At 44.8% G+C, this 22,723-nt stretch overlaps 3 protein-coding genes and 1 pseudogene across 4 annotated transcripts; 3 read left to right on the forward strand and 1 right to left on the reverse strand.

Annotated features, from left to right (window-relative positions):
• Positions 1-4,409: 4,409 nt before the first annotated feature.
• LOC125523596 lies at positions 4,410-6,486 on the reverse strand. Of its 2 annotated transcripts, none has more exons than XM_048688618.1 (4): positions 6,330-6,486; positions 5,028-5,126; positions 4,724-4,885; positions 4,410-4,629 (listed from the first exon to the last, which is right to left on the reverse strand). In XM_048688618.1, the coding sequence occupies exons 2-3, from the start codon at positions 5,119-5,121 to the stop codon at positions 4,740-4,742; spliced, it is 240 nt and encodes a 79-aa protein (XP_048544575.1). In that variant the 5' UTR covers positions 5,122-5,126; positions 6,330-6,486; the 3' UTR covers positions 4,410-4,629; positions 4,724-4,739. The 2 variants fall into 2 exon arrangements, with proteins under 2 accessions (XP_048544575.1, XP_048544577.1); XM_048688620.1 differs by having other exon boundaries at positions 5,028-5,128; positions 6,344-6,406.
• Positions 6,487-7,488: 1,002 nt separating this feature from the next.
• LOC125518171 (GDSL esterase/lipase At5g62930-like) lies at positions 7,489-9,320 on the forward strand. The gene is made up of 3 exons (XM_048683095.1): positions 7,489-8,346; positions 8,450-8,587; positions 9,192-9,320. The coding sequence occupies exons 1-3, from the start codon at positions 8,317-8,319 to the stop codon at positions 9,318-9,320; spliced, it is 297 nt and encodes a 98-aa protein (XP_048539052.1). The 5' UTR covers positions 7,489-8,316.
• A 5,199-nt stretch (positions 9,321-14,519) lies between these two features.
• Positions 14,520-15,957, forward strand: LOC125522775 (annotated as a pseudogene).
• A 4,908-nt stretch (positions 15,958-20,865) lies between these two features.
• On the forward strand, positions 20,866-22,252 carry LOC125523879. The gene has a single exon (XM_048688940.1). The coding sequence runs from the start codon at positions 20,938-20,940 to the stop codon at positions 21,286-21,288; it is 351 nt and encodes a 116-aa protein (XP_048544897.1). The 5' UTR covers positions 20,866-20,937; the 3' UTR covers positions 21,289-22,252.
• Positions 22,253-22,723: the final 471 nt, after the last annotated feature.

The following is a 22,723-nucleotide window of genomic DNA, read 5'->3' on the forward strand; positions in this document are numbered from 1 at the left end:
TGATGCTGCTGTAATATATCAACATTGTTGTTTTCTATTCCAATAGTACTAATTATTAGGTAAAGGCACTTGGAGAAGCCAATGAGTTAAAATGACTGGCCATCAACTCTTAAATGGAGGTTCCATAATTTTTGTATGACAGATAGCAAGCACGATGTGAAAACTGCTGCTTAATCTTCCTAGCTCTAGTAATCACAATAGACACTCCAGAAACCTGTGATCCTAAGCAAGCCATATTCACAGTTCGACGGATATATGCCTCTAGGCAGGCAGAGTTACTGCTAGTCTGAAACTGCTCTAAGTCAGAGTTCCAAAAGCACATATATCTTATTTCTGAAGAAAGTATGCATATATTATTTCCTTGTATTAAATTTACTTGTTTCTTAGCCATGTTGGGTCATTCAGGATTTTAACATGTACGTGGCTATAAGTTGTGGCCAACTGAAAGCAATCTCGAGAACGAATTACTGCCTACGCATTGTACCTGAACCAAATGTATGAGAGATACACAACTAAAATCCATGATTTTATTTTCAGTCAATTAACACACATTAAAATTCACTCCCATGCTCATAAATATAGACTTACTGATATGAAATCAGTGCAAAATGGTACTCATCCCCAACTACCATGTTGCACCATGCTAATATCGATAATGTTGCGCACATATATAATGCTAAATCTCCCATATGGCAGCAAGTTTGATGACCTACCAGTTGACACAAACTTATATTGTTGCTATTAAATAGCTCACAAGCGAGGAAAGAAAAATAGGAAGCGGCCCTAGGGGATGCATGCCTGAAGAAGGAAATTAGATAATGATCATGTGATGTGTTCGGGAATGGGAGACTTCGGAAAAGGAAGTGGTACTAGTATGTGGAGCTACCAACGTTTGATACCGGCAGGTGGCTCAATTGTTATAAACACCGCCTCGCATACCTTGTGCCCAAGCAACTGTCATTTACGCCTCCTTTCAAGTTTCCTTTTAGTAACTTGCAGTGGGCCATTGGAACATGACCGCGTGTTCCAGACCTTTACCATTTGTTCCATCATACCTACACACACTTTGGCATTCGTGCCTTCATCGATAATGTATAGTGTAGCTCGATGTGGAATGCTCTAGCATGCATTGAGGAGAAGAGCAGGATGCGGCAGCGCGACATGGTGTGGATTTGATTCGCTTTGGGTTCATGTTCTTGTGCGCAGTTTCCCTAGGAGCTTATAAATCTTGGCTTAGCTAGGCACGCTTACGTCCACATAGACAAATCAATATTGATTAATTAACATAATCATCTAATTAGCATCATGGACCATGGCATTTAGCTAGGAATTAATGCTTTTATGGGCAACTACAACTTTTCATCCTTGTGATATGCAAAGGGAAAATTCGTTTTATCGATATAATGCATACTACACAGTATGTTTGTGTTCCAAAGCATCATGGCAAACCACATTCTTGCTAGCTAGTTTGGTCAGTACCATGTGTTTCTAGGATAACTGTTGAGTCAACACAATCGTGTTTACATGTCAAAGCTATAGAACTTCGTATGAAGGCATGAACCAAGATGTATTGCTGAACACGTTGAGTACTTGTGAAAATGACAAGATGTATTGTACAATGCAAATAACCGATAGGGATAAGTATATTTTTCATCCCTCAACTCTTTCGTAAGTGTAGCAATGGTTCCTCAACACCAAAACCAGCAAAACTAGGTCCCTCAACTTTTAAACCGGATAAGTTTAGTCCCTCCGGTGGTTTTCGTCCAGTGTGAACAGTACACATAAGAATAGTAAATTCGGAAAAATAGCAAAAAAAATCAAAAGATTCTGAAATTTTATGACGCCGAAGATACTCAAGTGCACAAGGTGCATGCAAAATTTAGTCGTGTTTGCACGTTCAAGCAGCTCGCGGCAAAAAAATGAACATAAATCTGCTCTATCATAAACAGTAAATTAAAAAATAACAAACTAAATAAAAAACCTGAAATTTGTCGGAACCCAAGATGATTGGGTGAGCAAGGCGTGTGCCAATTTTTGGGGGTCAAATGATATCCATGGCGCTCGTGGCAAAATAAACAAAATAGTGTACGTGTGCGTGCCATTTCGGGTGGTTTCCAAACAGCACGAGCTCCTCGGATGTTATTTGACCATGAATTTATGCATGGACCTTGCGCTACCGAGCATCTTCAACGGCAAAAAAAAATCAGATTTTTTAATTTTTTTTAATTTACTGTACATTGTAGAGCAGATTTACTTTTGTTTTTTGCCTTGAGCTCCTCGGACGTCGAAACAGGACAAAATTTTGCACGCACCTTGCGCACCCAAGTATTTTCGATGTCATAAGATTTCAGATTTTTCTTAATATGTTTGCTAATTTTTTGGATTTTTTGTTCATCGATGTACTATTCATGCCAGGCGAAAACCGCCTGAGGGACTAAACATATCTGGTTTTAAAAGTTGAGGGACCAAGTTTTGCTAGTTTTGAAGTTGAGGCACCATTGCTAAACTTCTGAAAGAGTTGAGGGACGAAAAATATACTTATCCCTAACCGATATAATCTTATGTTGTCTCAAAAGAGATGAATTATACATTCCAATGACTCATTAGCTAAAGTTGAAATCAACATTTCAAAGCTTTGCTTATAGTAACATGAACACACTGCTGGAACTAACTAAAGTTGAATATATTCGCTGAACACATTATACGATCCCCACAAAGTAAAGAAAACACTAGTATATGAAGTCATCTTTACAAACAGTTAAAGTACGATATGGGCTCAATATGATAAATATTGTAGTACAATTTTTTTTTGCAGAACTTTTTGTTTTGTGGAACATGATACAACAACTTTCAACCATACAAAGGTACTATATGCACTGAGCTATTGGCACAAATAAAAATAATCATAAAACACAGAAGAGTATCACGAAGATATACCGATAACTCGCACACATGATGTACAATAAATAGCAGTAAGGTCTTCCATGCTTGCGTGAAATCTGTGGAAATGAATGGCAAGCCAACCCCTCTCGTCGTTGTACTATTCGCCTAAATAGGCATCATAAGCTCCATCCTTCCTCCACCCATGGAGAACATTCGACAAACTTCTGGTATCGTATAATGTTCTTGAAATTAGTAATACTTAGAAATATGAGACATCAGGAAAGTTCTACATTGTACCACGCGGCTTCATCGAGCTAGTTTTTTTGAGGTCACATGAAAAACCACAAGAAGAAGCACAGCAGCCCTTTGGCGAGCAATGTGGCCTTAAAAACGATGTTGTTGCCATTGTTTGATTGGCTCCGTCCACTTTACAGAACATGTTGCAATTCTCTATGATTTAGAGAGAAAACCCTTAGCATATGGAAAATGGAAAATACAAAATCCATATGACAACACAACGAAAAACTATAGTAGGACTGGAAATCATTGGGTGCTTAGGCTCATGTAGCATCCAAGTCTTTGTGTAATAGATATAGTCATAAAATTTATCACTAAATGACTAACTTTCAGTGTATTTCTCTTAATTACCGGTTGAAATACATTTTGGTGCTTATGGTGTGTTCGGATCATAGTCTTGTTTCTTAGCACTGAAATAATATCCAACATTTGCCAAGTCATTCAGCTGCATTCTCTCTCTTTTGCACATAGCAGAGCAATGTTGATGGACCTCTCATCCTTTCTGCCGAGTGACACTTCGGCTGTGCTGATGCGTCGACAAGTTTGATCCATCTTCCCTCTTTCCACAAGCTTTTTTGCAATTTCATCACATAGCTGTGTAAGGCATCAGATAAACAATGTTTTTCTTCATGCGACCCAAACACGCGACATGCGCACATGTGAGCTTTGGACTTGCTGACAGAAAAGCAAATCAACTAAAAGTACATGTTGGCAGTTTAATACAGATTGCAGATCTTTTACACGTACCGCTGACAAGCTGCCCCTCGCATCAGTACTAATTTCATTGAAAAAAATTCAGGCCACGAACTAATCTATGGTTGGATGGTGTTTTTTTAGATGTTCTTTTTATTTGGATGGTTAGAAGAACAGTGGAATCCCCAATCCATCAGGGTTTAAATCCTGGTGCTAAAAAGTTTCAGGCCAGAAACTGCACCTGAACCTCCTTCACAAAAACTGCCAACCAATCATCAATCAACACCAATGCAAAAACTAACCAGAATAGAGTTAGCAGTTCAATCTACCTGCACTTTTTCCTCTCACAATTTTGTTAACCGAATCTTTAACAAAAAAGTTTACCAACGTAAGCAATGAGCATCACTCAAGAGAAACCTCAAGACCAAGGCGATCTGGATCCTAGTCTAGAGTTAGGAAAAGGGTCTGAATTTGCAAGGCAAGGAAAAGGGTCTGAATTTGCAAGGCAAGTACTCCGATGCTCTGACAAGCACAAATTGAAAAGTAAACAGATGTTTATACAAACGAAAGATGACAAAAAGTATGCTTTAGGTTCTCTTCTGTTCTTCAGAAGAAATATAACCACGGTGCCCTACACAATAGTGTTGTTTTAATTATTGCGACAGACAAAATAGCCTCGAGAGTACAGCCAGAACACATAGGTAGATTTAGCAACAGGCATCGCCATCAGGGTAAAGGTTCCAACCGACCGCAAACCTGAAACGAACGTGTGGAAGATCTAGAATCAGTGCCATGAAAAATGGTGCGGAGGTTTAGCGGGCAGCGAGTTCAGTCTAGATGGCTGCTCTACCTTAAGATCTTGAGCCTCAGGGGTTGAGGTCCTTGACGATGAAGTTCTGGCGGCTGATGGGGTTCATGATGACCGGCGGCCCAGCGACCCGGGGCCAGGCCTGGAACCTCTGCTCCGTCGCCTTCAACCACTCCTTGTCGGACACAGTCCCTGGGATGGTGCCTGATCAAGGAGTAACAGCATGGTAAGAATAATTAACACAAATGGAAATGGTTTTTGAACACTTCTCTTAGCACCAAGAGTGTAATGCTGACTATGCTGTGAATTCACAACAGGAACTACAGAGACAGGACACACTACATACCACCGAAGATCTTCTTCTGAGAAACGATGTAGTCACAGGCATACGAGATGACACAGGAGCCGACGAGGCCGGCGACGATGTACTTGCCAGCCATTGGAGCTGCACAGTTCAGTACACAGAAAGTTAGCAACAGAAGGCAGGAAACTTGTACAGAACGTTCAAGGTTTAAATCATCAAAGTTGCCAAGCTTGGAATGAAACATTTGCAAATAATGAGAAGGTTCTACCAACTACATCCGTCAGTAGGCCCTTCAGGCTTCAGATGACCAAAGTGATGTTTTACCATAGTAGTACCGTGCAAATAATGAGGCAAAGCTGTTATCTGTCAATATACTTCATACATCATAATTATATATGGGCATTTCCCAAGCTCATTCAGTATAAAAATTCACCCTTGGGGATAGGAACATGCACAAAATCCCTCCGGCTTTTATCCTTCATTAATAAAAACTGAACCCAAATGCAAACAATCCATGAGCCCCAATGAGTCACTGATAACACGGAAATGTGACCTAACCTAAAACTAGGCTCATTCGGTTGCAGGACTGAGGCACTTGCAGAAAACATGGTAGACCAAACCAACAATCTAGCAACACATGGCTACCTGCTCGCTTTTCTCATTGTAACAAGCAGAAATGAGAGCCATTTACTGTCGCAGACAGGATACACTTGAGAGCAGTTTTAGCAAGACCGGAGACGCATTCAGCACTTGAACCCTGGGGAGCAGACCAACCTAGGGAGAAGAGAAACATCTCACCCTTATCTATCAATTGGAAACTAGCGAGCTATGCAGGTGCACGCTGCTCCGGTCAAGATCCAGCAACCGTGCCCCTCGTACAGCAGGCAGGGGCAGCGAACCAACCTAACCCATTTCACAAAGGTCAAGGCGCCAGTTTGGCTCATCTCCCCCCATCCTGGGGGCTGCGCCCGAGGTACGCGAATCCTACTCTGGATCTGCTGTTGCCGAGCAAGAAACCCGAGCGCAAGCAGCAGCTCGCGGCGCGAGCTACAGCCGTAGCACGGGGCACACACGCACGGCGCGAGCCTTTTCCCCGCCGACGGGAACCCGGCGCGCGAGATCCAGACGGGGTCTCCCGCGAGAGCAAAACCTAAGCTGGTCTCTCGACTCCCAGAGCTCCTAATCCCCGAGATCCAGCTCGCGGAAGCTAAGGACGGAAGGGGAAACCAAGAACGCTGCTGCCAGATCCAGAGCGGGCGGCGAAGCAAAGTAAAGCAAGCAGCTTGAGGCTGCAGATTCGGCGCGCGCGGGCAGGTGAGGATGGAGCTGTGGGGCGGGGGTTACCTTTGGATCCCTTTTGCCGGGCGGCGGCGGATTCGTTGCTGCTCCGAGGTCGAGTTCTTGCTGTTCTTGGTTGGTGGAGAGAGCGAGAGGGGAGAAAGATTCTGGAATGCCCCAGACAGAAGACGTGGGGTGGGGAAGAAGAAGAGGCCGGTGTAGCTGGGCCGCCTCGGGCTCGGAACGTGGGCCTGTTAGGGATGTCTACCTGGGCTTTTTTTCCATCAAACCTGGGCCTTGAATTCTAGGTTTTTCTTGTGGGGTAATTCTAGGTTTGTTCTAAGTTAAACTTCAACTATAGCCCTAAAAAAGGTTAAACTTCAAGTTTGCCAAACTCTAAAGATAAATATCTTATATATCTTTGGAATTGGAAAAATAAGTTATATAGATTTGGTCAAATGTAAAGATGTCTGAATTATGAAAATCCTAAAAATATAATTTGTAACAGAGAAAGAATTTACAATAATATGTACAGTCAATTCAGTCCTTTTTTTTGAGTCTGTCAATTCAGTCTAAAGCCCCTTTAGATTAAGGTGCTTGCGGTCGTACATGTCTGGTTTTCACCAAGATTTTTAGTTTCCGAAAAAACTAACGTCGTATTTTGACATAAAAATATGTTAATCAATTTCAAAAAACAAAACTAATCCACTCTCGTCAATGTATATATTTCAGTCAATTATTTTCAAATTTTAACGTGTAGAAAATATACTCATATGTTAAAACTATTTATGCATTTTGAAATAAAAATATTTTTAAAGAATGGTTGTATAAATGTATTTTCTTCCCATGGTAAACAAATCATGTATGACAAACATTATATTCGTGCATTTAGAAGTTTGCATATGTCATAAAAAATCATGACATTTAAATATGCATGACATATGTGAAATAAAAAATATTTAACAAGTCTTTATAAAAATCATGTAGAAAAACATTATAGAAAAACATTTAAGATAGACCAATTCAAAGAAAATGAAACAAAAAATCTGAAAAAAGAGTAATAAGATGAATGAAAAAAATCGGTTGCAAACCGGAAGAAAAGCCTATGAGGAAAAACGAAGAATACTAGAAATGATCGAAAAAATGCATCAAGGATTGCTAACTATTGTAAATAAGTAGGCATGTTTCTCTCTCACTTTGCACTCTAGTACTCCATCCGTCCCAAAGCAAGTATTTTTGATTTAGTACGATTTTGTATCAAAAATATTTTAACTTGTGTGCTTAGCACCAGCGAAAGGCATATGGAGGTGTGTCTTTGACGGGTTTTCTAGGATCTAGCCGGTTTTTGGTCTCCGGTGGATCTGTCTGGATTGAACCGACACTCGTGGTCTTCTGAGTTTTTACATGCCGTTTTCGACGGGATTTTCCTCCGAGACAACTTCTACAAGATTTTGGGTTTACAAGATTGCTCCGCTGGGACGGAGGGCCAGAGGCAACAACAAGTTTTGCTCACGGCGCACTATTGATGGATCCTGAAGGAAAAGGACGCCTTTAAAAAAAGATGCAGTTTTTAAAGAAAAAATAAATAGCATTTTCACTAGGCCACCAAAAGAAAAGAAAAAATATTTACAGACTTCAAGTAAAAATGAATGCACCTGGAGAAGCGAGACGGCCGCCGCCGGCCGAACTCGTAGCGTCGGCGTCCCCTCGAATCGACCGTCGGGTCACCTTGCCCCCATTTATAGGGGCCGCTCGGCACTCCCGCCTGCAAGTAGTAGCTGAGCGGCCTCGATGGCGACGCCCCGTTCCCGCCCCTCGGCGGCGGCCCCGCCAGCCGGCACGTCAGGAGGTCTAGCTGCTGCATTCTCCTCCCACCGCCGATCCCATCCCAATCCCTCTCACGTAGCTCCTCCCACTTTAATATTTCCATTGCTCGCTCAAGTTCTTCCGACCTCACAAATCCCTTTTTCTTGCTTGCTTCATTCAGTGAATTTTTCTGTATCAGGCCGATGTTGTTGTCAGAGGCTACAGTGGGTACAACACAAGATGGGCTATGTTCTTGATGCAGCGCGTCTTTCCCCTGGTACGAGTACGACCGGCTGCATCCCGCTTCTCAGGTGTTACATTTATGGGATCAGCACACTGATCTGTGGTGAATTGATGAATGCTCCCTATGCGCTATGCAGGATGGCTTACCGCCCGTCGCGACGGCTGTATTCTTCGGTGCCAATGATGCGGCGCTTCTGGGACGGTCATGCGAGCGAAACCATGTTCCAGTTGTGGAGTTTAAAGAGAATCTCAGAGCCATGGTTAATCATCTCAAGGTAAATTTGCTGCGAAAAAAAACATTGTTCCTAACTAGGAGTAGTTCGAAGTGTTAAGTGTACAAAGGGGAATGCATATATTTGCTTTTTGAACTCTGACTTGAAGCAGTTTCAGACTAGCTGTTACTCTGCCTTAGGAGTTAGGATCACCGGTATAAATATGTGGAACTGTGAATTGACTTCCTTAGGATCACCGGTTACTGCAGTAGTGTCTTGTGATCGCTAGGGCTTGGGAGAGTAAGAAGCAGTAATTACATCGCACTTGGTATCTATCATACAAAAATTATGGAACCTCCAGTTCAGAGTTGATGGCCAGTCATTTTTAACTCATTGGTCTCTGGGTGCCTTTACCGAATAACTGGTGCTATTGGAACAGAAAACATTAATGTTGATGTGTTACAGTAGCATTGACTTCAAGGTCTCTCGGTCTGTCATATAGTTAAATTTGCTGCACTGTTAAAAATGAATGTGAGTTATGTCTTAGTTAAACTAGGCATACTGAGGAGAATCTACCATTGCAGTGCTATATTTTTCAATAGTATTTGTGGGGCTATATGTTGTATTAGTCCTTCAAATTATTTTCTTACATTTCATATCAATACAGGATTGTTCCAAGTCCATGGTGATTTTGCTTATCACCCCACCTCCTGTTGATGAAGACGGAAGAGAAAGATATGCACGGTTGGCATCACTTCTCTTCCTGAATTATTCATGTTTGTTTTATAAAATTTAGTGACTGAGAGAAAGGAATGAGACTGAAGAAACGCAACACCTTTTGTGCCATTATACATAGTTTGTGGTTGCTGAACTGTGTTGTGATGTGCTTACTTTTTCCTTAATATAATCTCTCTATTGTCTACTATGGAGCTACTACATACTGGAGTAACTTTTTTCTGTGGGAACAATGGAGTTACAAAATGTTATTTTTAAAGTGTGCAGTGACTGGCATGTTTCATTTTCCACAAGCTTTACTGAGCACATTACATGTAATTTGTTAGTTTTTGATTATTTGTGTTTTCTCCTCAAGATCACTTTATGGATACGATCCAAGAAGGCTCCCAGAAAGGACAAATGAAATGGCTGGTGTCTATGCAGGTCAATGCATAGAACTTGCCAAAGAAATGGGTGTACACTGTGTTGACATTTGGTCAAAGATGCAAGCAGTTGAAGGTTGGCAGAAACTACACTTGAGGTAATTCTATCTCAGATTTTATTTACCTTTTCTGAATGGTGATTTTGTTTACTTTTCTCTACATGGTATCAATCAAGGTGGGTTTTAAAATATTTGCCACTTGGATTTTTGGATTTGTAGCTTCCTAGTAATTGACTAAGCATACATTTGTTGAATAGATGATTTTGTTTCAAATATAAATCTATACTGAAGTTCTCTATTTGAAATTAATATTGATTTTAACCGGTTGCATTTTCTCTCTCATGGATGCTAGATAGTAGCTCAAAAAACCTAAACCACATCAACTGCATTAATATTATATCTTTCTACCACTAAAGTTGATGCGTCGTAGGGTGGTGTATTACTGTGCCTTTTTGACAGGATTTAGGATAACATGGTCGCATTAATCATCTTTCATATACTTGGGAATTGGGAAGACTTAATTTAACCAAAAGTCCTTCCAAAGAAAGTTGTCAACGAACCATCTTAGCTGTTGGAGACCTCACAAGTGGCTGTTTGTTACCTGTACATATGAACATAAGCTCCCTAGAAAAATACATTACTGCATTTGTTTTGATAGCTAAGAGAAATAACTGTTTTGGTCATGTTCTAGTGATGGACTGCATCTGACACCGGAAGGAAACGCTCTGGTCCACAAGGAGGTCGTCCGAACCTTGAGAGGTGCTGGTCTGAGAGCTGAAGTTATGCAGCTTGACTTCCCTCATCATTCCAAAATCGATGCAACTCATCCGGAAAGGGCCTTCCAGTGAAGTTAAGTGGTTCAGGGCTGTCTAATGTTGAAGTTTGAACTGCTTGTTTCCGGTGTGTCTGGACTCTTGGAGGTTTCAATTTGCTCAAGTTTAACTTCTCCTTTTGTTGCAAACTTTTGAATCGTGAGGTTTCGTGTCCTCTTTTACCCCCTCAAAGCATGGTTAGTAGTACAGCCAGCTGATGGCTATATTTTTTTCGAAACGGAGCTGATGGCTATATGGTGTTGCAAACTTTTGAAGGCGTCTTGTACTGATTGTACTTGGACCATCTTGCCCATTGTCCAACATCACTGGATTTTGCCTGATTCATGGCCCAACGCAGGATGTCCACTAACATTGTGCCCTTGGTTGGGTCTGGATTAGTGTCTTCAGCTTGTCCGGCATAGCCTTCTTCATCGCCGCACCAGCCTCCTTGTGCATGTCATCGATGTTGCTGAAGTTCGAGCACAAGGTGTGCTCGAACTTCTTGCGGTCACCGAGCGAGCACTCAAGGAAGAAGGTCCCCCATCCAATGCCCCAGGGGGAAAGGGTTGGGTTGGAGTTGGAGTTCATGGCTAGGGAGAGGTGAACGAGGAGAGGTGGTGAAACAGAGAGGTGGAAGAGGAGAGGTGGTGAAATGGAGGGGATTTGAGTCCGGTGCTGGGTTAGTAGGGTGGATTAATATAGGAGCGTTAGGCCGATATGAATGAATGTTGGCCATTGAACTGATTGTTGTTCATAATGTAGATGGATAAGGGCAAGGAGGTCGTTCCACCATTGGAGAAGGGCAAGGAGGTTGTGCCTCCATTGGTCTAAGTGTCGGGGCAGGATCACCCAAGCCCAATCGGAGGAGCTATGGCCAGTACCATCAGGAGTTAGGACCAAACCAATTCTGCAAGGCTATCCTTGCTCCAAAGCTGTAAAGTCTGGCATGGCCTCTAGACTTCATAAAGTACTTCCCCGCCATCCCTACAGAGTTTAAGCTCAAGACGAACACCGGCTGCGCATGGAGGGTGACGGTGAGGGTCATCAATGACAGGGTCACCCTTGATCAGGGTTGGGCCACCTTTGCCGCCGTTCACTAGATCATGCTCGGGTACATGCTGACGTTCAAGCTGCTGACCCCTGACACCATGAAGGTGATCGTCTTCAACAACGAGGGCGTGGAGGTGATCACCAAGTTCAAGGAGCACGACAACGCCTTCGCCGTGACCGCCTGAGCTCCTGTCGCCCGTTCCATGTTGTTTCTTGATTTAAGACTTGGGGTTTCGTTTAAAAACTTATCGTACTATGTTTGTTTAAAACTTGTGATGAATGGTTAATACTTGTGTTTGTGCCTAAGTTTGTTATGTCTAGTTTAGTTCTTTTCATGTGTGCCTCTGGTAACCTCACCACATTGAGGAGGAGGTTACCACACAACTGCACTGGATGTAACCAAACAACCCGACTTGTGTTTCCCCTCAAACAACTCCGCAACAAAATACCAGGCATGTGGTTTCGGCACATGCAGGCTACAGGGGATGCAGGCAACCAATCGACATGCAAATGTTGGTTTTTTCATGCAGATGCTTAGCCAGGCCCAGTTGGGACAAGTATGCAAAGTGCCTAAGATCAATGCAGGTAACCAAACACATCCTTGGTTGCAGACTTGTTTGAGGGGAAACACAAGTCTGATTGTTTGGTTACATTTAGGACGATTGTGTGGTAACCTCCTCCTTGATGTGTTGAGGTTACCAGAGGCACGGATGGAAAGACCTACACTAAACAGAACAAACTTAAGCACAAACACAAGTCTAAACCACGCATCACAAGTTTTAAACGAACATAGTACGATACGTTTTTAAACGAATTCCAAGTAAGAACCAACAAGGAAAGAGCAACAGGAACTCATGCGGTCACGACGAAGGTGTTGTCGTGCTCCTTGCACTTGGTGACTACCTCCACGGCATTGTCGTTGAAGATGATCACCTTCATGGTGTCGGGGGTCAGCAGCTTGAACGTCAACATGTACCCGATCATGATTTGGTGAACGACGACGAAGGTGGCCCCACCCTGATCAAGGATGACCCTGCCATTGATCACCCTCACCGTCACCCTCCATGCGTAGCCGGTGTTCGTCTTGAGCTTGAACTCTATAAGGATGGCGGGGAAGTACTTTGTGAAGTCCAGAGGCAATGGCGGACTCTCCAGCTTTGGAGCAAGGATAACCTTTGCAGAAGTGGTTTGCTCCTGACTTTTGATGGTAGTGGCCATAGTTCCTCTGCTTGGGGCTTGGGTGATCTTGCATCGACACTTCGACAAATGGAGGCACAATCGACCTCCTTGCCCTTCTCCATTCGCATTATGAACAAGAATCGTTCAATGGTCAGCATTCATTCATATCGGCATAACACTCCTATATTAACCCACCCTACTAACCCAGCACCACACACAAACCTTCTCTGTTTTACCACCTCTCCTCTTCCACCTCTTTGTTTCACCATCTCTCCCTCGCCATGAACTCCAACCCCAACCCTTTCCCCTGGGGCATTGGATAGAGGGCCTTCTTCCTTGGGTGCTCACTCGGTGACCATGGAGGTGTGCTCGAACTTCAGCAGCATCGATGGCATGCACAAGGAGGTCGATGCGGTGATGAAGAAGGCTATGATGGACGAGCTGAAGACGCTGATTTTGGACCTAGCCAAGGGTGCAATGTCAGTGGGCATCCTACGCTGGGCCATGAATTAGGCAGACTCTAGCGACGCATCACAAGTTTAAACCACGCAACACAAGTTTTAAATGAACATAGTACGATAAGTTTTTAAACGAATTCCAAGTAAGAACCAACAAGGAAAGAGCAACAGGAACTCATGCGGTCACGGCGAAGGTGTTGTCTAGCCAAGGGTGCAATGTCAGTGGGCATCCTACGCTGGGCCATGAATCAGGCAGACTCTAGCGACGCTGGACAACGGGCAAGATGGGCCAAGTATAGTCAGTGGAAGGCGCCTCAAGACCAGCGTGCCACGCCGTACTGGAGTAGGACGTTCGAGTCACCGGAGGCCGACAACAATGAGGTGCAGGTGGTGGCTATGGCACTGGCGGCAAGCGACCGTGCAAGACCCATCGTTCTTGACCAAGACGATGAGGTTCGCCGCGGCTAGACAAGAAACTTTGTACCGCAATCCCCACCCTGATGTAATCAAAAAATAGCCTACGAACCCTAGTAGACGTCGACGCAGAATCGATTGATGGCAATCCTCCACCCCGATGTGTTCAGTCCCCTCCCTAACTGTTCAATTGCGTGCTCTAATCTAATATAGCCCGAGTCGAAAGCAGTTAATCAATAGAGAGGACGAGGACATACTGCCACTGGCGGCAAACGACGTGTCTGGAAACAACTTCTCGGGACCGCACCCGCACTCATGCGTGCAACTGCCAACGCCCACGTGTCTAGGGTTGCATCGCGCGGGCCTGGCTCCACAAAAACGGCCGATTTGAGCATTCCTCTGGATGCAGGCCAAAGATGCTTTAATGTTCGTGCTATGCGGGTAACCAAACGGGTCATTTTCTTTCCGGGCGGGCCTGGCTGAGGTATATGCAGCCTACCAAACGCGTCCATCTTGCTGATACCAAACTGAGAGTTTGCTATGAAGCTCGGATTTGCACACATCTCTCAGCCAAACAATACCCTTCAGCAAGTGGCAAATGGACAGGTGCTATTATTTTGCTTGAACTGAACCTGAAGCATATTTTGCCATCTTAGCATGAATGGGCATGATGTGTTAACTTGCACTCTGAGCTTGTCGTGGCATCCGAATATGTGCCTTGCAAGAAGGGATTTGTATGTTTTAGAATCTTCCAGACCCTTCTTCTAGCTTTGCACTAGAGTAGCTGGCGTGCAGATGTCCTCTTGGTGTACAGCTGCTGTGCTTTTAGCTCACTTGATAGCTAGCATCTCATGGCTAATCTTTTTATTTTTTATATGTCATCAGGGAGGGAGCCAGAAAGGTCTCATGGCTAATCTCAAGAGGCTTCTCTTCTCTTTCTTCTCCACAGATGGTGCTTGTTGCTGAGGCTGATGCGATTTTGTCAAAGACATGCTGATCTTTCCTTTTTTAGCACTTGGTACAATTTTGCCGGAGAGAAAATGCATAAGATAACGGCCTCTGCTCTCATTAGCTTTTGCATCGATGTTGTTTCGTGATGCTGAGATTTTCTTGCTGGGATGTCTGCTGTCGAGTGTCGACGAATGAGGTTTACATGTAGTTTCTTTTCACAGGAATATGTCAAAGACATCGGTCTCAATACACGTGTCGGACTACAAAGGTTCCACCCGGCTAGCCAGTACATGTGCTTCGTAGGGAATGGAGAAGAGTTTATTAGTTTAATACTATTTTTTAGAGCAAGACTAATAAGATACAGTCAGCGGCGGTAAGGACTAAAGTATATTTTGCTAAGTTGGATGATAGAGGCTGGAGCTCAGGCTCAGACCACAGTGCGGATAAGCTCGCACTCGTACTTCTCCTGCTCTGCTTTTGTCCACTCTGTATTGAGCTCACACACCATCGATCTGAAGCTGCTCTGCTGTTTCGACCATGGCTGCTTCGTAGGGAATGGAGAAGAGCCTGACCAGGCCGACGCCGCCTCTTCTTGCCTCCTCCGGGTAACCAGCTTTATCATGCTGCTTGCTGCTTGCTCTGCGTTGCCACCTTCTTTTTTTGCCTCACCACTCATTCATGGCAGCATCGATCCTGTGTGTTTCAGGAGCGGGGCCAAGAGCCACTCCTCGGCCAGCACGCAGCGTGAGGAGGAGCGCAGGGACGTCCACGGCCCGGTGGAGGCCGCGCTGAACCGCAAGAACGTCGAAGTACTCCAGGGCGAGGACCTTGTCGCCACGGCCACGGTGCTGCCAGATCTCCATGAGACCGTCGGCGGGGCACTGGACGGCGGCGAGGACGCGTCGTGGGTGCCCGACCAGGACACGGGCGTCTTCGGCCCCGCCGATGCCGAGGCCGACGCTGACGACCGCTGCGGGGGCGCGCATCCCGCCCCACCGGACCTGTACGGAGGCGCCGCCCTGGGTGGGTCGACGGCTTCGGTGCTGGCTGGATCAGGCAGTGTTCCTCCGGGAGGAGGAGCTGGAGGACGTGGATCTGACCGATGCCAACGGCGGCAGCAACAACTAAGCTGCTGGTGCAAGTAGCTGCATCGATCAGAGACCTGTAGTAGTTTAGACTCCGTGGTAGAATAAATCCTATGGATGCATCTCTTGAAGTCTGTACTAATAGAAAAAAGCTTTCACTGCTGCTAATCAGCAGGACTAACCTTCACTTGCCTGCCTCCTGATCTAATGATGATAATCAGTTTGATGCCAACGGCGGCAGCAACAACTAGGATTACCTGGTGCGTCGATCAGAGGCAGAGTGCATGTACTAGTAGAGTTTCAGTAAGCTAGCAAAGTGTCTCTGTCAGACTCCGTGGTAGAATCAATAGTTAGAATAGACTCCTTCACCTGCTTGCTTACTGATCTAGTTGTGATAATTAGTTTGATATCAATAAACAAGATGATAAAACAAAAGATTCTATGCAACCTTTTTGTTAGCTTTCAGTAAAGGCTAGCAATGCCCAGAACCTGGCCTATAGTCGAGCACTCAGCACCGGAATTGATGAACAGTCGGACTCTGCAGACACCATCCTCAGAATAAGGGGGCGAAAAATTCAAAGAAATTAGAATTGGGATAGAGGAGGCAATGCACATTCAAACCAAATGCTAGACCCAAAATCATTAACTGCTGCAACACCAAAAAATCAACACTAGAAATCAGGTCACTTAGAATTACCGGTCGTCTTCCAAAATAAATAAATAACTGTAGGAATTAACAGTTCTAGTCATGCTAGAATAATTACTCGGTACATATTTTTTGCTCTTCTACACTTAAAAGCATCCTCAGAAGTTGCTCTGCTCCAGATAACCAAACAGCAGCCATATGCATCAACACCTTCAGATGCATCAACACCTTCAGCCGACGGAGACACCAGGAGAACATGCTGGGGACTGGGGACAACCCACAGCCATTGTACATCAACCAATCAAGCAATGCATGTTTCCTGTATGTCACAGGCTCTCGGTTTACTTCACTAATAATCAGTATGTATTTAGTCACTTTCAGGGAACATATGCTACATTTTGTCTGTACACCATATACAAATGGAAATACAAGAAACAAAACAAAAGATTCTATGCAGCTGTGTAATGCTCAGAAATCATCTAAAATTACATACTTTATATGCAAATCTGTAATGTCTGGGCCTACAATAAGAAACAATTCATTAACAGACAGGACTGTTTGGAGATAGGACATTAAGATTTGGCAATATTTGAAGAAATCAGGATTCGGATGTTCAGAAGGAAAGCACATGAATGGAACACCAAAAATCAAACATTCAAAATCAGCAATGTGTAGCACACTGAAATTGACAGTTCCAGTAATCAGTTTCAGGATTTGAAGCACAAACTGGGCAGAAGCAACAAAGCATACAGCTGTCTCAAAGATAAACAGAGCATTAGTGACTAACAGCAATGTCATGAATTGTGAACCATCAGGCAATAAATTGAGTACACAATATTGCCATACTCCAATTATACCAGCAGAGTAATGACAAACATAATTACATAATTATCCCTGTCGATGTTTCAGAACATTCTTACACACTCTTATAGCAGAAGCTGCTCAGTTGGATCGCACTGACTGAGCATAAACCCTGCGAGTGTTACCCCATTAAAGTAATGAGAGACACAACTGTGAAAGTTCTAACTAGTTTCACTATTCCTTGCCGGACTTCGTTGATTGATGTGTCCCTAACTTGAATTTCCAATACATCCCATTCCCCCACTAGATCGCTTTATGTCACTGTGAATGTCATTAACCCTGTATGCGAATGGTGCTCTCCTCCCACGCTTTTTCATCCTCCTCCCACCCCCTACCAAGTTAATAGAATCCGCTATCTGTCCAATAAACGAGGTCGACCAGTTACCTACATCGTGCTTTTTTTCCGAAGACATCACCATTGCTGCACCAAACATCACATGCCAACTATTGTGATCATTTAATTCTACCATGAGTGGTGTAGTTGTAGACATTTGTAGCACACATGGCAGATGTAAATAAGAAAAACTAAGCGGAATGTTTGGCACTAGCCATGAAAAATGGAGCCATTCCAAACTTAGTCTATCATATATAGTGACGACTTCTTTAATGAAAATATAGTGATGGGTTAGGGTCCACTAGAGCCACATGTATATATATTGCTCATTCTCGATTTTTGTGTTTACCCTGTTTAGTTGTCTTATTTTAGATATTAAGTTTAGTTACCCTGATCTCCAAGAGTTATCTACATCGAGAGAGATTTGATAAACTTAAACATGTGGAGTGGTACTTAGGAGCTCCACACTTGTGTTTCGTATATTTGTCTCACATGCACTTCACTCAAATCTAGGGGTAGTCGCGAATTCCTAGGCTTTGTTTATCAACTTAACTGTGGTGCTCCGCGCGAATTTATGGAGGTACAAATGATGATTTCAAATACCTTTGATGTGTATTATGTATATTTGCTCCTTGCATATGTTCTTCGATAGAATGTGTCGTGGTGAAGTAACCAATGCAATCGGATAGTATGCCCTAAACTTATAGATGCAAATATGTTGGATATACAACTAAGAAGTTTAGTCGGTTAGATTTCATAAATTTTAATTTGGTATATGTGTTCTCATTTTTCAAAATTCGTTCTCGGGTTTTTAATCGGCAGGGTCCACTGTGTTTGTTATATTTTCTCCATTCCATAATATTAGGTGCATCAGTTTGTGTGAAAGTCAAATATATACTCCCTCCGTTCTTAAATATAAGCCCCCTTTTTACAGATTCCAATACAAACTACATACAGAGTAAAATGAGCGAATCTACACTCTAAAATAAGTCTATATACATCCTATTTAGTTCATATTTTTTTCGGAAAAACTTCCAATCTATTCATCTTCAATCATGACAGTACAACGAACACCAGAAATAAAAATTACATCCAGATCCGTAGACCACCTAGCAACAACTACAAGCACCGAAGCGAACCGAAGGCGCGCCGCCGTCATCGCCCCTCCATCGCCGGAGCCGGGCACAACTTGTTGTAGTAGACAGTCGGGAAGTCGTTGTGCTAAGGCCTCATAGGATCAGCACCCCAGAACAGCAACCACCGTCGATGAAAAATAATATAGATCGGAAGGATCCAAACCGAACACACGAACGTAGATGAACAATGACAAGATCCGAGCAAATCCACCAAAGATAGATCTGCCGGAGACACAAGATTGATGCATCAGTACAGTTCTGAAGATGGAGCGGCGGCGGTTGGCGGCGGCGACCTCTGAGAGCACGCCGGACCAGTGTGTGCCCCAGACCCGGCAAGTGGCTAGGTTGGGGTCTCAGGTCTTAGATGTTAGGCTTGGCTGCGATGTCTGTTTGGTATTAGGTCTAGGCTATATGCGCCCCTTCATCAACTGGATAGTGTAGCGACAGTTTGTTACTTAGATGGCGGCTTTAGTCTTACCGTTGTATGACTTTGGTCTTGTGAGAATAATTAAGAAAGTGGCTGTATGCATCGCCCAGATACAGAGGCCGGGGATCATCCTCCTTTTCTAAAAAAACACCTCCACATGCCCACCAACGATGCTAGACGCACCGTCGGAACGGGGGCTAGGCGGGGAGACCTTTATTCCATCTTCAGGAAGCCGCAGCCGTCTCGCCTTCCTGAGTAGGACACAACCCCTAACAAGATTGAAAAAAACGACTAAAAACCGAACCCTCTCGTCGGCCCTTATCAGGATCCATCGCGCCTCCATCGCCCTAGGGCCACCGAAGACGAGGCGGACCTGTGACGACGCCGGCTAGAGGCACGAACCCTAACTTTCTTTCTTGGAGGAGGAGGCGAAGCCCTGGCTCCCTCTCACAGAAGGTCTCGCTCTTCAGGTCATATTAAAACCTCTAGAAACACTACAAACGAGGGAGTATATCTGACCAATATTATAGAATTCAATATCATCATCCGCAATACAGATAAAATAAATACAAATATACTTTTCATGATGGATCAAATACTACAAATTTGATATTATTAATATTAATATATTTTTTAAAACTTGATCAAGCATGCTCCCTCCGTCCATGAATAAATATAAATATCAAAACTTTAGAACATATTATAATATGAAGTAAAAAAATGCGTTGAAAAGGCCACCGCTCCTGCTCTTTAATTATCCCACCTCAATGGCTTTTCCTTCCACCGCATGCATCGCCGACCATCAGCTCTGCCCTGTCTCGTCAATGGCGCGGCGACCCGCGCCGCGGCCCGCGCTCTCTTGCCACTGGTACTTGTCCGGCACCTGTACTGCATCGGGGAAGTACATAAATAGGCCACCGCTCACCGAGGTTCAGGAAAGGGAGTAAGAACTTGTTGGCGCAGCCTTCTTGCAGCGCCGCTTCTTCTTCTTCCTCACACAACTCTCATTTATAGTTTCTCTCAAAAATACATACATAATGAGAAAACTCAACACATACATACGCACATGACAAGGAAGACACCAGCACCAGCTTTGCCGAGAGCTCTTCTCCTTGGTCACACAAACACTACATTTTTGCCCAGCCCTCTCGGCTGCTCTTTCTCATTCACCTGATCACCTTAAATACCAGTATAAAAGACTCACACACACACTGGCCAGCCGCCACACTCGGCTGCTAACTCCTACTAATCCAACTAACTTGCATGCAACCATGCACGCACGATCCGGCCAACACACCGGCCACTACTCCATCGTAGTGGTTATCCTCTAATGACCAAATCCACTCACAACTCCATGCACAAAGCTAGCCAATAATTTGGACACATCATGCCAGCCAACCAACTGAATATGGCCCGACTAACTTACCGTGATCCATGCTCCTGTATGCATGCGGCTAACAATCTATACATGTTAAGATTACTACTAACAGAACTCAATCTCAGGCTCAGACCATAGAGCGGATAAGCTCGCACTCGTACTGCTCCTGTCCTGCTTTGTCCCCTCTCTCTCTCTCTATTGAGCTCACACGAGGAGGGAAGGGAACTCCACCGATCTGAGAGAGAGCTGCTCTGCTGTTTCGACCATGGCTGCACGAGCACTGACCGCTGCCGGCCGCCGGGTGCCCGGCCAGAGCCAGGCCAGGCCGACGCTACTTCTTGCCTCCTCCAGTCCAGGTAACCAGCTTCGTCCTGCTCCTTGCTCGGCGTTGCCACCTTCTTTTTTGCCGCCTAGATGTAGAACTACCACTTATTCATGACAGCATGGGTGTGTTTCAGGAGCAGGGCCAAGGACCACTCCTCGGCGTGAGGAGGAGCGCAGGGACGTCCATGGCCGGGCGGCGGCGATGAACGGGGCGCAAGTGGAGGCCGCGCTGAACCGCAAGAACGTCGAGGTGCTCCAGGGCGAGGACCACGTCGCCACGGCCACGGTGCTACCAGATCGCCACGAGACCATCGGCGGCGCGCTGGACGGCGGCGAGGACCCGGCGTGGGTCCCCGACCAGGACACGGGCGTCTTCGTCCCTGCCGATGCCGGCGCTGACGCCCACGGCGGCAGCGGTGCGCATCCCGTCCCACCGCACCTGTACGGAGGCGTGGGCGGGTCGGCGTCGGTGCTGGACCAGGCGGTGTTCGTCCGGGAGGACATCGAGAGGCCCGCCATGGACCTGACCGATGCCAACGGCGGCAACAACTAGCTGGTGCAGGTAGCTGCATCCATCAGCTATGCGCCTCCTCACAAGTGGAATTGGCTGTTCCCGGTGTTCGCTGGCGCTTGAGGCAGGCTCGGCTTGGCGGCTGCACGGGTGTCAGATCCGGCCTGACCGGGGTTGTGCTGCTAAAGCCGTTGGATCCGGCTTGGCCTAGCGGACTGCTCCCCGGTGGTGATTGCCTCAAGGTTGGAGCTGGAACTGTGTGGCGGCACCGCCGATCTTTGATTTGTGGGTTGTGGTGGACACTGATTGTTCCTCTGTCCATAATCATTGGCTGCTGCTGGCAACTAGCATTGGTGTGGTTGTGGGATGCAGCCGGAAGGCTCCTTCATGAGTTTTGGCCGCTCTCACTTCGGTCAGCTTGTTTTCGACGGCATGATGCAATCTGTGGATGATGACTTGACGCAAAGGGATGGGTGTGCAGCGATGACGTTGTGCTTTAGCGCATGTAATTGCCGGGATCATGGAAAGGTGATGGTGACAACACAATTGACTTCGATTTGATGGTGCTTCTCGAGTACCTAATATGGAGCTCCGTGGTGAAAACCAAGGTTTGAACTGAGATGGTTTTACCTGGCAATGACGATGCTTTTGCATCGTTATCTTGTTGAAGGCATTGTTCGGAGCTTGGACTTGTTCTTCAGGGTGAAAACTTAGAATCTGGCCTTTGATGGTTGGATCAGGTGATGATGACACTGAGTGTCGTTTCCTTCATGAAGGCGTTGTTGAAGAACTTTTCTCGTCGTCAGGGTGTGTCAAAAGATGTTGGTGCGGATAAGGTCATTGTTGTAGTTTGTCAATCGCTATCTTGATCGGTTTGGGATTCTTTTTTTTTTCCTCGCTTAGGCATAGCTTTGGTCTTATATGACTTTGCCATTTGTCGGCGTGTTTATGTGTGTGTGCGTTGGTGTCGGCTGTGTGCATCTTAGCTATGCAGAGGCCGGGTGTGCGCTCATTGTGTTTGTATCTTCTTGATGCTTCATTCTGAGTCAATAAAATCCATCCTTTATTGAAAAAGCTGCATCCATCAGACAGAGGCCTGTAGAGACTGTAGTAGTTTCAGTAAGCTAGCTAAGTGTCTCTGTCAGACTCCGTGGTAGAATTAGTAGCTAGAAAGAATAAATCCCATATATCGGATGCATCTTTTTTTCGGATAAAAAGCATTTTTTATTAACTTAAAATGTATGGTGAAGTAGATACAAAGCATGAGCAGCTCGTGGTCTCTGCATAACATAGATGTACACATCCAAATGATTACAAACTGACAAAAGATTAAAAAAAACTGATATGTCGACAACAGTAGTCATGCCTAGATTGGATGTGGTAGACCAATCGGAAGATTATGTTACCACACATGTTGGGTAAAAACCTATTGAGAAAATTCCTTGTTTGACACTGTCTTAAAATCTGGTTCCTTATT

The sequence above is a fragment of the Triticum urartu genome, chromosome 7, assembly GCF_003073215.2.
Source record: "Triticum urartu cultivar G1812 chromosome 7, Tu2.1, whole genome shotgun sequence".
NCBI classification, from domain to species: domain Eukaryota; kingdom Viridiplantae; phylum Streptophyta; class Magnoliopsida; order Poales; family Poaceae; genus Triticum; species Triticum urartu.